At 36.7% G+C, this 13,746-nt stretch overlaps 1 protein-coding gene across 1 annotated transcript in view; it reads left to right on the top strand.

Annotated features, from left to right (window-relative positions):
* Positions 1–206: 206 nt before the first annotated feature.
* The window catches only part of POU6F2 (POU class 6 homeobox 2), a gene marked incomplete at its 3' end in the record, with an annotated part of 316,938 nt that continues 303,398 nt past the window's right edge, over positions 207–13,746 (top strand). The window contains exon 1 of the mRNA XM_082752801.1: positions 207–436. Coding sequence (XP_082608927.1) covers positions 332–436 — 105 coding nt within the window. The 5' untranslated portion in view covers positions 207–331. The remainder of the gene's footprint in view (positions 437–13,746) is intronic.

The raw sequence follows: 13,746 nt of genomic DNA, 5'->3' as shown, positions 1-13,746 counted from the left end.
TATAAAATTATATCACCTTATCTGAAAAGTTTAGGCTCAAAAGAAAAGCCTCGGCTTAAAATGCCTTTTAGGTTTATTAAATCTTTAGGCTGAAGATTACAGCAAGTGTTTTGTCTTTGGTGAGTAGCTGTTTGTCTCACTTTATTTACTTGGTATTGGGTATTTGTCAATGTCATTTCATATCTGCAGAAAATTCATACGTTATATGGAAGTATGTATGTGTGTGAGTGTGCTGAAGGTCACATGACTGTTTCATCCTATTTGGTGGAGCAGCTTGACTTTTTTTCCCTTGCTTTTGGTGATGGTTGTGAGTGCAGAAGTTGATTGACAGATGCATGCCAGAAACCCCCATTCTCCTTTTCAAAGACTACATATGATGGATTGCGATCTTTCAGCTCAGCAGGACACAGGGACCATGCAAGCTGTAATTGGTCAGGTATGGAGTCAGCCATTTCTCAACTCCCCTTTTATTTATTTATTTTTTTTTCACAAGGGTCTAACCATATGATTCACATAATTCATATTTACAGTACCATCTTTCTATCTGTATCTTCAGCTACCAGCAAGTGTAGTACTGAAAGTGAGAAAGGCAAAAGAACCACAATAATCTGGCCAGGGAATCACGAGTTAAACCTAAAATATCATGCTTTTCTTTTAATAAACCTGGTTTATAATTTGGTCTGAGCTTTGCCAAATCAAGCTAGTTATTAATTTACCTTTGTATTTTGTTTAAATGTGCTGAAGTAGAAGAACAGAAGAGTGAAAGTGTTCTGTTTGCTAGGGAGTTGCTTTCTATTTCTGATGCTGTTCATTATTCCTATATTGACTGTATTCCTATACTACAGGCTGTGGATTTTATTTCCCTCTTTTTCTCTTTTTTTTTTTTTTTTTTTTTTTTCCGTTCTTTTTTTCTTCTTTTACTCCTAATCCAGATAATGTGTGATTGAGCTTGGTAAATGTAGTAGTCTTTGCTGCTGCAGAGGGGCAGCCTGCAAATTAAACACTGCCACAATCTGAAAGGTCCAGGTGGTCTGCTCGTGCTTCCTAATGCAATCCAGCACAACAGCTTTAATAAACAGCTCTATTTAGTTCTCCCTCCCTGTATCCAGGGAAGGGAACTGGTCTGGGGCTGCTGTGATGAAATGCCAGAAGAATATCTCTCAAAGGCCTCACAAGCTGATTTTTAGAGCTTTTCCGTTTTGTCGTCTTTGTCTTCCAAATGGGTCAGTGAGTCCTTCTCTTTCTGTTTTGTGATTTCTGATAAGTCTGTAGTTTTTCTGTGTGTCTTGTAACTGTGCTGTTTTGAGCTTAGCCAGAAGAGAGAAGAATCATTGTCTTTTCATTTGCTTCGAATAATAACCTGGAGTGGGGACAGAAATTAAATTATTTTCTCCTGTTGTACACGGAAGGCTGTTTCCCTATGAATGCAGCCGGAGTCGGAAGAGGGTGTCTGTTTTTCTTTTCTTCTAACAAAATCTTAAGCGCTCAACACTTTCTCATTAACCACTGCCTTGTAAATCAGTGTCTGGCAAAGGATATTTTTTGAACTCTCAAAAGTTTGTGTTTTTTGCATATGTTTCCAGTGTACTGAACACATGCTGCTGAAGTGATGACTTAGTATTTGTTTCCTATATATTGATACAATGGTGGAAAAATACGCATCCTGTGCACTGTTTTCAACTAAATTATGGCAAAGCACAGAAGTCCCTCAAAGCACATGGTTTATTAATACCACCGTACACAGTAATGCATTTCTAGGCGGAAAATGTCAAATATGTAATACCATGTTTACCACAGACTTTCATTGATTTAAATATTTTAAAAATAGAAAATACATTTTTTATTAAAAATCCCCAAAACATTAACAGCTTTCTATTAGGCTGCCTTGCACCTAAAAAAGTGGGGCATATTTGTTGGTATTACACTGCTTGAAAATACGTATTTTAGAGCGGGTTAATTACCTTTTTGTGTAAACTTGTCCTGTCTTAAAGAGAAATATTTAATGATTGTAAAGCAAATGCAATGGCAAGGTTTTGTGCAAGTACAGTTGACAGAAAATTTATCCTGAAACCTTGATAAATCTCAAAGCTTGTGATATTCCTTTAATGTAACTTTTTCTTTGGCATGTAAGAAAGTGTGAGTTAGCTGTTTTATATTTAAAGCTTGCTAGCTCTAGGAAAGTGATTTTGAGGCTTAAAAGGGTATGAGCATTTTTTTTTCCCTGTGTGTAACATTGCATATTTCATCAATCTAAAAAAAAAAAAAAAAAGAAAGAAAGTTCAGTGAATAACTGGAAGAATGTTTATTTCATGGGTTACTTAATTTAATTTCCTAAAAATCAATAACACTTCAAAGAAAAATACATGTAGCTATTTTAGGAGACTAACTTTTTTGTTTTATTTTGTTATAATTGATGGATTTAATTATTGTGCAACTTAATTGTTAGGTATTTCAAGCATTTTTTGATCTCTGTGTATGCATATTTACCTATTGTATGTGTTAGTGGACACATCCAAAAATGTTCATAAAACCACAAAATTTGCAAGTATGTTTTGGATTTATTGTTCAGTATTTGGTCATTATTAGCATTTGTGAAGATAAAATGAAGTTAAAGAAAATTGTATTTTTGTAATTATTATTATTAAAAAAAGTATACTCTAGTTATAGAATCAAAGACTTACTTAAAACTTGGGAAGCAATCAGCATAATTACCAAACATTACTGTAACTAGAAATACACATTCATAATGTACTCTAATACTCAGCTGAAAAGAGAAAATAACCATCAAAAGACAAACCTTATGCCATGAAATCTTGCCACGTTGTAAGTCTGTATTTGATATTGATAAATAGTAAAGATTTGTATATTTGGGATGTGTATATTGCTAGAAGAGACGTTCATTTCCTGACACAATTGTTTTAGAAAAAGTTCTTAAGAGACTTTATTAACTTTCAAACCTCAGAAATCAAAACTTTAAATAAATGTTTATCATTTTCCTTTTTTTAATCTCAGAATCATGTTTTTTTCTCCAGCTGTGAGAACTAAATTTTGTTTTAGCTAATCCTGCAGATATAGCTTTAAATTCCATCTTGTTTGCTGCTAATGGAGTGTGAACTTGCCTAATTAAAAATCCAAACTATACATGTGTATCTCTGCTCCAATAGAGATCAGAAACAGTAGCAGTTATTTGTAGTTCAAACACTCGTCTGTGTATGACACAAAAGTAATAGCAGGAGCATGCTGATCTAAAGGCATTTTCAACACGAAGTACTTGTTCATCATTAAATGCATTTTCCACATTTTTTTTTTTTTTAATCCTTGATTTCCTCTGTCTCAAGGCACCAGTGTCCACAGTGACTCCCACTGGTGATGGCAATGGTCAGCAGAGCACTGCAATCCTAACTACTACCTAGCACCTGGCTGTACTGGCTCCAAGGTGCAGAACTGGATGCATGCTTTCCCTCTGGATTTTTCCTCCCCTAAGCAAGCAATTAAACAGCCAAGTACTCTGAAGAACAACCTCCTTGCCTGGTGTGTCAAGATCTAGAAGCTCATTGCTCATTGTGATTTTGATTCATAACTGGAGTGCTTGGAATGAAACCCTGATCCCTGACAGCAGTAGTCTGTAGCATCCTTCCTTGCACGCTGAACCATAATATCCATTATTTCTACAAATGCCTTTTGCTTTTAGATATGCAATTAGCTGGATTTTGTGCCACATTCCATGTATAGCCTGAGCCCATTTAAATGAACAGGTAATTAAATGCATCATGTAATTATTCCAAATTTTTTTCTACATTCCGTATTTTCTAAAAATCTGTGCTGTACCTTTTTCTTCTATTTTGCTTTTCTTTTTCTTTCCTTTCTTTCTTTTCTTTTTTTTTTTTTCTTTTTTCTATTTTTTTTTTCAGACCCAAGCTTGTGAGTGACAGGTTAGTTCATCAGCATTACAGCCCTCCTGTTTTTGTCTCATCTCATGCAGACAGGTCACTGTGTCCAATCACCCTTCTGGCTCTGCTGGCCTCAGGGGACCCAAGGCCAGCCTGCCATCTTGATCCACCGGCCTCAGGGCCCGGGCTGGCTGCACATTTTTGTGTTCACTGGTTCTTGCAAATATATGGGGGGTGGGAGGGTGTGTGCATGTGCTTAAATAAGATCTCTCTGAAGTGAGAAGAAGTAAATTAGGTAACACTCTTCTTCAAATAAGCACGCCTTTGTGATTATTGCGATGTTTGACTTTTCTTTCTACATGCTACCCGTGTTTATTTTATATATTTCAATGGCATCCTCCATGTAACCTCATCATCTGGTAAAAGTTATTTATGCAAGGGTAAACACAGCTCTCTGCCCATACAGAGTTCTGCTCCGGAGCCCAGTTTAGGTGAGTGATACATTGCTCAGCCGAGGTGGGTCTTCTTGTTCTACTTTTTAGATTCTTGGTTTGGGGTTTATTCATTCTTCCCCCCCCCCCCCCCTTTTTTTTTTCTCCACAAATAATGGGGACAGAGCAGGGGGAAAAATGCTTTGGAGAGACCACTCATTCCATGGGCCACTTACAGAAGTTTGCTCTGTTGTCAGTATTGATTTGTAGTGCAGATCACTGCATACCCAGGAGTTTAATTTTTACCAAACGAAAATTAGGTCTATAGTGTTAGTTTGTCTTAAGCATCTTTAAGCAGTAGTAGAGAAGGTCCTTTTCTCCTGGAATACCCACTCGTGTCCCTAATAGACAGGAGCACCTATAACTTAATGCAAACAGAAAAGAACCAACTTATACATAATTTGAAGATGCACTTTGAGAATACATGAAGGAATTAGGCGCTTTCATTACCAGTTTGGGACAAATCCTGTTCTTACAAGCAGGGCCAAACCTTTTGCTGTAAGCATGACTACTTGCATAAGTGAGGTCAGAGTATATGTCCCCTTGTCTGCTCGCTCAGTGCCCAGCACAGACACAGCTGTCCTCTGCAGTCACCAGCAGTCACTTTCTGCACTTTAAGAAAGTGAGAGAGGCGTATGGACAGGTACAAGCTGACTGTTGTTTCCAGGAGTAGAGAGGCAGTGTAAACAATAAGAATCATGTTTGAGAAACTTCAAAAACATTTTTTTTTTTTAATATTTATGAACAAGCTGGTACTCTGATAATGAAGCATTCCATCTCCACAGAAACGTGCTGCTTTATACGCTCTCCAGCATACTGTGTCCTTAAGAATTATTATTGTAAGGAGATGCAGGAATGTGGCTGTAATATTTTACAGTATAAATATTTGTTGTAGAGGAGTTTGGATCTCGTTAATTTAATATATGTAAATTCTTTGGTCCTAGGCCTGGATTCCAGCAAAAGAATGCATTTCTCTGTTGACTTTTCTTTTTACAGCAGAAGAGATGGATTTTTATCATTTTCATTCACGCTTAAAAATATTTTTCTTTTTTTTTCTTTTTTTTTTTTTTTTTCACACCAAAATCAGGTTTTAATTGAAATCAGTCCTCTAAAAACATCTTTATTCATTTTTCCTTATTGAATTTCTTTTTTTTTTTTTTTTTCTTTCTTTTTTCCTGTTCCATGTGCTTCTCTGCTGTCTCATGTGTTAGTTTGTGGGTCAGGCCAATTAAGAGGTCAAAGCTCTAAAAAGCTGTGATTTGCACTCTGTGTATATTCACTGTTATTCTAATGGTAAAAGGAAAATAATGTAGGTCAGATGACCTTTAAATTGCTGGGCAAGCAACACTCGTCCAGTGATGTAGATTTTTATCTTTTGGCAATGCATTTACATTCAAGTACATCTATGTTTCCTAGATGGTAGGCTGATAAACTAAATACCAATCTGGGCTACTTCTGTATGTACAGTACATAGAAGTGACTGTGCTGAGCCTCTTATCTCACACTGACCTGTAGCTGTAACAAGACTTTTATTTTTCTTCTCTGATCTAACTGCAACTCAAATGGGAGAAAATAAAAGGACAATTGAAGACAAATTGTATGTAGCATTTTCAACATTAGATGAGGGCATGGCAAAATATTCTTGTTCCTGTGATTTACATCTCTCAGTGGCATTTACTTGCAATGCTGCTTCTTTTCCTGAAATTGTAAAAATGACAGGAAGAACTTCAGACCACTCAATTCTGAATATACACGTGATTATATCTCATTTAAATTAATAGGACTTATGCCTCTACTTAAAAGTTGCTCAGCAACTTAAGTGCATGTAAGAAGTCTGCAGCTGCTGAATCTTTAGGTATGTGAGCAACGCCTGCTGCCTCAAGCTGCACAGCACAGCACTGAGCTCAGTGGGACTCCTGACGTAAATAACAATTTCCAGGATCTGGTCCAACTTGCCTATTGAGCAACTGTCACAGCTAATAAATATAACTAAGGCTGGTTTAAATGCCAGCTAAATAATTGTAATGTAAACTCTTATAATTAGAACTGACGATTAGGATTAAAGATAGTAATTCAAGGCCCTTGAACATTTTTAGGTTTCAAGGATGTCAGGCTACAGGTAAATGGACTATAGCTTCAGGGTTTTTGTTTTATCATTGGCTTTGAAACCTCTGTGATATGTAGGACTATTTCTTCAAAAGAGAAAGATTAGTTGTTGATATTTGCTACTGATTCTCTGTTGACTGGTAGTGCTGTTCCACAGGAGAGCTTTATCTAACTGTTAGTTCAAAAGAAAATTTTGAAGATCAAGAGACTGATCTAAATTCCTAGCCATTTTGAAAAGCGGTAGAGGGAGCAAGCTGGAAAAAGAAAGTGGGAGGGGACACAAAAAGCTTTATTCCAATCCAATCTTACATTATCAATCACTTAAATTTTCTTGAGTTATTTAAAATAGATTTTGTAGTTACTAAGATTAAAAAAGCCTATTATTATTATCAAAGAGTGATATAATTTGTAAACACCACACTTTATTATAGCAAAATTAGGTCCAGCAAGTTCTTATGCAGTCTCCCTTTCACTCACATGCATAACAGCAATCAATGTCATTAACGCTTGTGCATTAAAGTTGAGGAAATGTGTTTTGGGGAAGAGAACTTTGAAACATGGTCTTACTCTCAGGTGTACCGCACAGCTGTCCTGTGCCTGTTGCTTGTGCCAGTAAGGATTTACAGGGCCAGATGCTGACACTTGTTCTTGTCAAAACAGGTGGGTCCAGTCTTGATGGGTTTTCACGGACCACCTTACTGTAAAACAAATCCCATAATTTGATAAGCACTACTTCAAAATCTTACTTGCAAGAGTAACTTTTGCTCCTGTGATGTTTCCAGAGAGTGTTACATATAACACAGCAAGTGTTACTTGCTCAGCACGATCTATTTGGACTGCTAACTCTTTGCAGGATGAGGCTCTCAGCTCACAGGTGGGTATTGCAAAGAGAACCAGGTACTTAAGCAAAATTAAAGTGTTAGAAAGGAAATTCATGTTACTTCAGTCACTGATTTCATCAAGTAATTCTTATTTTACAAGTTTGTAGCATTTTCAGGGCTTTCAGGTTTATGTGCCTGAAAGACACAATCAAAGAAACAAAGAAGACACAATCCAGCTGTGCAATGGTTTCCAAAAAGGAAATGTTATAAGGGCAATAATAAAAAACAAAAGTGTTTTTATTTTTTTTTTGTCACCCCCTGCTATGGAAACAAGAGATTCAAGCAACAGAAAATAACAGGGTATGAGCTTTTTACAGGCAGATTAGTGAAAATCATGTTAATCATATTGCAGAACAGCTGCTGTTTAGACATGCTATCACAGACACTGCTGTATCAGAATATTGTCCTTTTCACCAAATTGTTTTTATCTCTAACTACTTTTCCACTTACTGAGCCAACCTGTGAAGCTCTAACACAGATTTTACTTGAGCTTCACTTGCATTTCCTGTGCAATGAAGTAAGGGGAAGTTCTGCTGGAATAACAAGTCTATTTGTTTTTATTATTATTATTTCAAAGAAACAGTGACTTTGGCCCATTTCTGGAAGTTATGTTAAAAAAAATATAAATTGCAGCACAGACTAAGACTGAAAGAGCAATATTCATATTTAAGACATTTCAAATCTTGAAATGACTTTTTTTTTTTTTTTAAATGACTTAAAATCACTGTCTGCTATCAATAGCAAACTGGCAACAGCTTCCATTTATTCATATTCTAACATAGGTGATTAAAGGCTGTATTTTATTAAAATTGATAAAAATAGAGAACTGCACCTGATCGCTAAACAATCCAGATTTAAAAATTAAAAATGGTTAAACATGTAAATAGCTCTAACATGGTTTAAGGCAGACAATTCTGAGATATTGTGGTGATTGCTATATCTGTTGGTACTGGAACAAGATGCTTAATGCTTTCAGAGTCCTGGACTTCCCACCAGTTTAGGACTTTGTTCCAGCAAGTCCCGAGTGTTTTCAAAGGCCTTTGAGGCAGGATTTGGCCCTGAAGGTCCCAAGGGAAAATGTTTCATTTGATATTTTTTCCAGCTCAGACAATGTTAATGAAGGAAAAATGGTTTCCCATGAAAATTGTTAAGTGTCTAGTGAAAGAAAATCTACGGAACAAACAGCTATTGCAGGATTTCTGGCCATAAGTCTTACCTTCCCCTCACTCTGCCCATCCCTTTCTGTGTACAAAATGTGCTTCACATTCTTCTAGTGGATTATACAAAGCAGAAATAATATCTGCAAACAAGAAGCTCTCAGTCTTTTGGAGGAAAGGTTGAAAGTTGTGGCAAATGCAAAAATGGCTTCTAATGTGGAAGAATAAAGCAGAGAACATCAAATTCATTTCACTTAGTGTCATTCATGATGATTTATCTTTATAGTCAGGGCAAACTGTGGTCTCAAAGCTGAAACAATTTTTTTTTTCTTTAAGAGAAAGAAAAAATCCACCCTAAAACAGGATGTTCCAGCTTGGTTCTTATATCCTTAGGGTTGCAATATTGAATTCAGAATTGGGAAGCTTAGTCTTGCAGCCAGATTTGACAAACAGTAGGTAGAAATGTTGGTTTGTGTATTGTAATATTCATGGTTGGAAATAAAGAAAGATCAGATTTCTTCCAGAAGTTTGGATGTATTATGGAGTTTGGATGCACCACCTGCTCCAGTTTCTCACCAGAAAAGGCAGAAAACCCATGCACGTAAGCCAGTGAGAAAAGCTCACACTTTCAAAGCCTGACCGAAGACAAACTGTGAGGGTTTGTTAATGGATCTGAACACAGTTATCTTTTTGTTTGTTTTATTGATGTTGCTTATTTGAAGGGCCATCATGAAACCATTGCAGCACATCCACGAGTGCACACCCACAGACTGATCAGGAAAGCTCACATCAGCACCACATTGCACATTAGACTATGTGACACTGAAGGCTTGGACGTCACCTGGCCTCAGTGGGATTTAGACATGTACAGCCAAAAAAATAAGCTCTAATCCAGCTCTGCTCCACTACTGATGGAGAGCAGGAGTCTGTGTGCAGGTAGGTGAAAACCTGGAGGCTTCACCTGAGATCTTAGGTTGAGCAATCGACTTATTGGCTGCTGTTGGCCACCAGTAAGACCTGGGTTTTGAATAATCAGTCAAAAGAAGCACTGAAGCCTGGGGTTTCATTCCCTGCATGTATTGGCTGCAGTTTATTTTTTCAACTCCTGCTGGATTCTTAGCAAGAGGAGAAATGGAGGGTTTCCCCCTAACTAGGGAATTAGAGTGACCCTGTGATAAATTTTAACCCAAGAGGCACTGTGGATATTCAGCAAGCCTTTGTTCTGTTCTGCTCATCTCCTTATGCCAAGCCCATCACCATAGTTATTAGATCTCAAAGATTACATTCTTTGATCTAGTGCTTTCTAAATCCTTAAACCACAGTTTATTTATTTAAAAGGTTATATCCAGCATTGGATTGGATTGTAAAGTACCCTTTGACTCTTTCATGAAGGACACAGTAGAAACACATGCTGCTGAAGGAGTATTTCCTTCTGATCACAAAGAACCACAGAATTTTATTGAATTAAGAACTGCACAGGAATCTGTACTTTTAATCTGGCCAGTGTGTTGAATTTTTTGTTTTACCTCATTGGTACAGTGATGTCATTCTTTTCTGATGAAACAGGCATTCATTAGGTATGTAGGTGAATCTCAGCTAGTCTCTAAATTAATAACAAAAGCAGTAAACAAACAAAACCTTGCAAAGTAACCTCACATTTCCCTAAGAAAATTAATTCACACTAAACCCCATCCAGATGTTAAAAGTGCACGTATTCAAGATGTGATATTGGGGTCTGTTTTTGATCCGATGTTTACCAGCATGAATCACAAGTAACTCTGCAGAGCTAAATAGAGTTACATTAGGGTAAACATGACCAACAGCAGCTTTTAAGCTTGTTCCATCAGATTCAGAAGCCCTTACATGAGCAAATTTCCCAGTGTAGTCTAGAATGCTTGATTAATTATGAACTGTGTGATGTGACTCCCAAGCAAACCAGCAAGAAAGCACAGAAAGCAAAAGAAAAGGACACTGAAATTGAGCCCAGTGTGCTCTATCCCCTGACTGATATTAATTATACAGGATTCAAACTGGTCTCTTTTTTTTTTTTTTTCCAATCAGTCCTGCAAGGCAAACTGTAAGAATTCTCATGCAATTTCCCTTAATTCCAGAATAACCAAGACTGGAATTGGCACCTGAAAAGAGAAATCTTATTAAAAATAGCTATTATTGTTTCATTCTTTAATGCTTCTGTTTGGTTATTTTTCTTTTTTTGAGAAGCTTAGCCCCTGGAGATAGTAGCCTGATTCTACTTTATACTTAGACTTCTTTATATCATCTTGCAGTACAAAACAGCTGTAAAGTGGGTGTAAAAGTCATTCATTTATGTGTACTTCAAAGCTTCTATATTTCCAGAATGGAAGAAAATCACCATAGTGTAAATGGGAATCAGGCCCAAATAGATAGAAGGGAATTTCCATTTTTCCAGATGGAAATGGAAAAGGGATAGGCAGAAATCAGACAGGGGGAAGAGAAGAAGGAATAAGATTTATTTAGTTGCAGATAGGTGTCCATTAACGTCCATTCTTCTGATCAACTGAAATGAAAAAAATAAAGGGTGAAAGGGCCAGATCCTGTTTTACCTACCATCAACTGTACGTTTGCTGGCAGTAATGAAAGCATGGAAGAGAGGGAAAGTGAGCACCAGTCAAACCATAGTAGTCAGTAACTGACAACAGAACCAAAACAAAATAAAGACTGCTTTCTCAATCAATCAAGTCCATTACTGTTTTAAAATGAGTATGATTCTGAGCTACCCACTCAACAGAACAAAAGGCTTAATCTATTTTTATTTATTTATTTATTTAACCCCATGGGTTGCATTGCAGTTCATTGCAACATTTGACAAAGATCTATGTTTCGAGAGCATTATTCAGTTAGTGTACCTGGATTAGTGAAAAAGAAAATAAATGAAATTCATAGGAATTAATGTCAGTTAAACTCCCTCTTTCTATACTTTATGTTAGAAATATGAGGCATATGAGTTTATGCTTTAACTCATAGTCAAAGGGCGAAAAAAAAACAGCAAAACAAAGAGAGAAGTGAAACACAGAATTACAGTTATGCTAATGGGAAACATCTTAAAATTTAGGCAGACATGGCAAAAATATTAAAATAACAATTTTGGGGTTGACCTAAGAGTTTTCTTTGAAAATTTCAGTAGCTTCTTACTCCATTTCCTTTCATAACCTTTTAAAAATAGGCACACAGGAGGCTTAAGGGTTTCTGTGAAGGTTGTGAGATTTTTCTCTTTGCTTCCCCATTTTGTGGAAGCCCAAGAGAAAAATATTGAGAGGGCTTGTAGCACCTTCTATAATTAAAGTAACTCAGTATTTCCTATCTTAAGATTTTTTCTGCTGTTGCTCTTAGTAGTTCCACCTAGTTGGCTACCTCATCCTAAATATTTTTGAAGACAATTTCAGCCAAAATACTTCAGCTGTTTACTCAGATTAGGGAAATATGGGTTGATTTTACCCATGTTAAGGACACTCCATATTTAAGAGTGAAAGCTTGAATCTGATGAGGAGTAAGAGCATTGTGTCTATGATATCTCTTTGGGAATCCCATGACAATCCACCCATGTTTGACTACGTTCCAAGCCTTTGAAAAATGTAGTTGGCACATGTTCACTTGGCAACTCCAAACAGTTATATCCCCTGAAGATTAACAAAAAAAAAAAAAAAAAAAAAAAAAAAAAAAAAAAAAAAAAAAAGGTGTGAAAGTAACCTCAAAGTCATCAGCACATCGACAGGATGCTTATCTGAATCATATCTGACAGGTATTCATCTAAGTGCTTCCTGAAAAATTCCAGCAATACTGATTCCACAATACCCTTGTGCTGTTCTGTGTTTCTCTCTTTAACATGCATTGTTAGAAAGTTTTCCTTATGGAAAAATGAATCTTGCTCCAAGTTAAGCCCATATCTTTTCTCCTCTTTTATGGGTATCATTATTTATCCCTTTTGAAAGCCTAGTGTCTAACTTGGACTCTCTTGGGAAATAGTAGAGGTGGCACCAGGGACCATTGCTTTTCTGTGTGCTCACTGACATCTTTGCCCCCCGGCAAAGATGGTGGAATGAGAGATTTGATTCAAATGAAGACAGGGCAAGAGCCAGGGAGGATACAGGTGTAGATTGAAACAAGGAGTCAGCCAGGGCTAGAAACTGGTGAGCAAAGGGGGAACTTGTCAAAAGATAGGGTCCAAGAGAAGATGGAAACTGGAAAGAACAGTAAGTCAGCTTGTCCATGAGAAAGCTGAGACCAGAGGGGCAGCAGGGAGGAGCCCAGACCTGCCTGGGGACATAGGCTGAAACAGAGAACCTGCGGGGCAGGTCCCCTCACTGTTCAAAAATATCTGCTGGCAAATCCCACTGGCGAAGTGTCTCAGTTTTCCCTTAAAATTACTGCAAAGCTATATATGCAAAATATGAACAAGAATATTTGAATTGAGTCGCATAGTATAAATGAACAGTTATAATTTGTTTTCCTTGTAAATATGTATAATAGCCTCTTTAGTTATGTAAACAACTAAGGTTTACATAACTGTAAAAACAGATTTTGTAGATGAGGCTCCTTCAGTGTGACCTGTGCACTTCTGCACTGTTTTCATAATAGTATTTGACAACATAGATAGTATTTTATCATACTTCTTTCTGAATATTATATCTGGTATATAATGGGCTTTGGTTTCCAGAAAGGAAAGAAAAAATATTACAGGCCAAATTCCAGAAAATGCATGCTTTTTTTTTGGGGGGGGGGGGGGGAAGGGGGAGGGGGGGGGAGGGAAGGAGGAGGAATTTGGAGGAATTTTAAAGAAAAAAAGTAACTTTGAATTTGGTACTTAGACATTCTACATTAAAAAAAAAAAAAAAAAAAAAAAAGCCAAACTGAAACAAACCCATGGAGTTTTCTGCTCTCCTTTTCATATGAACAATAGTCTTAAAGGCTTCAATACAGCTGAATTTTCATTATGAGTGAAAAATTTCACAGAGATCTTGCCATTATGATTTCCAACAGACAAAACCTATCAACTTCACTAGCAGTTTTACTAGAGCACTGACCGACATTGAGCTTTTTGTATACGTATTGACAATGATCTTTGTACAAGGCAGAGATATGAAGCCCCTGTAATTTGTCATATCTGGCTCTTAATTCACCACAGTTTCAATTAGTTATTTACAGTGCTAGAAGATAGAACCATTGCAGAGCCAAGTGCTTTTTC

The sequence above is a fragment of the Aythya marila genome (assembly GCF_965140915.1).
Source record: "Aythya marila genome assembly, chromosome: 2".
Lineage (NCBI taxonomy): Eukaryota > Metazoa > Chordata > Aves > Anseriformes > Anatidae > Aythya > Aythya marila.
This window is presented reverse-complemented; position numbering and strand designations above follow the sequence as displayed.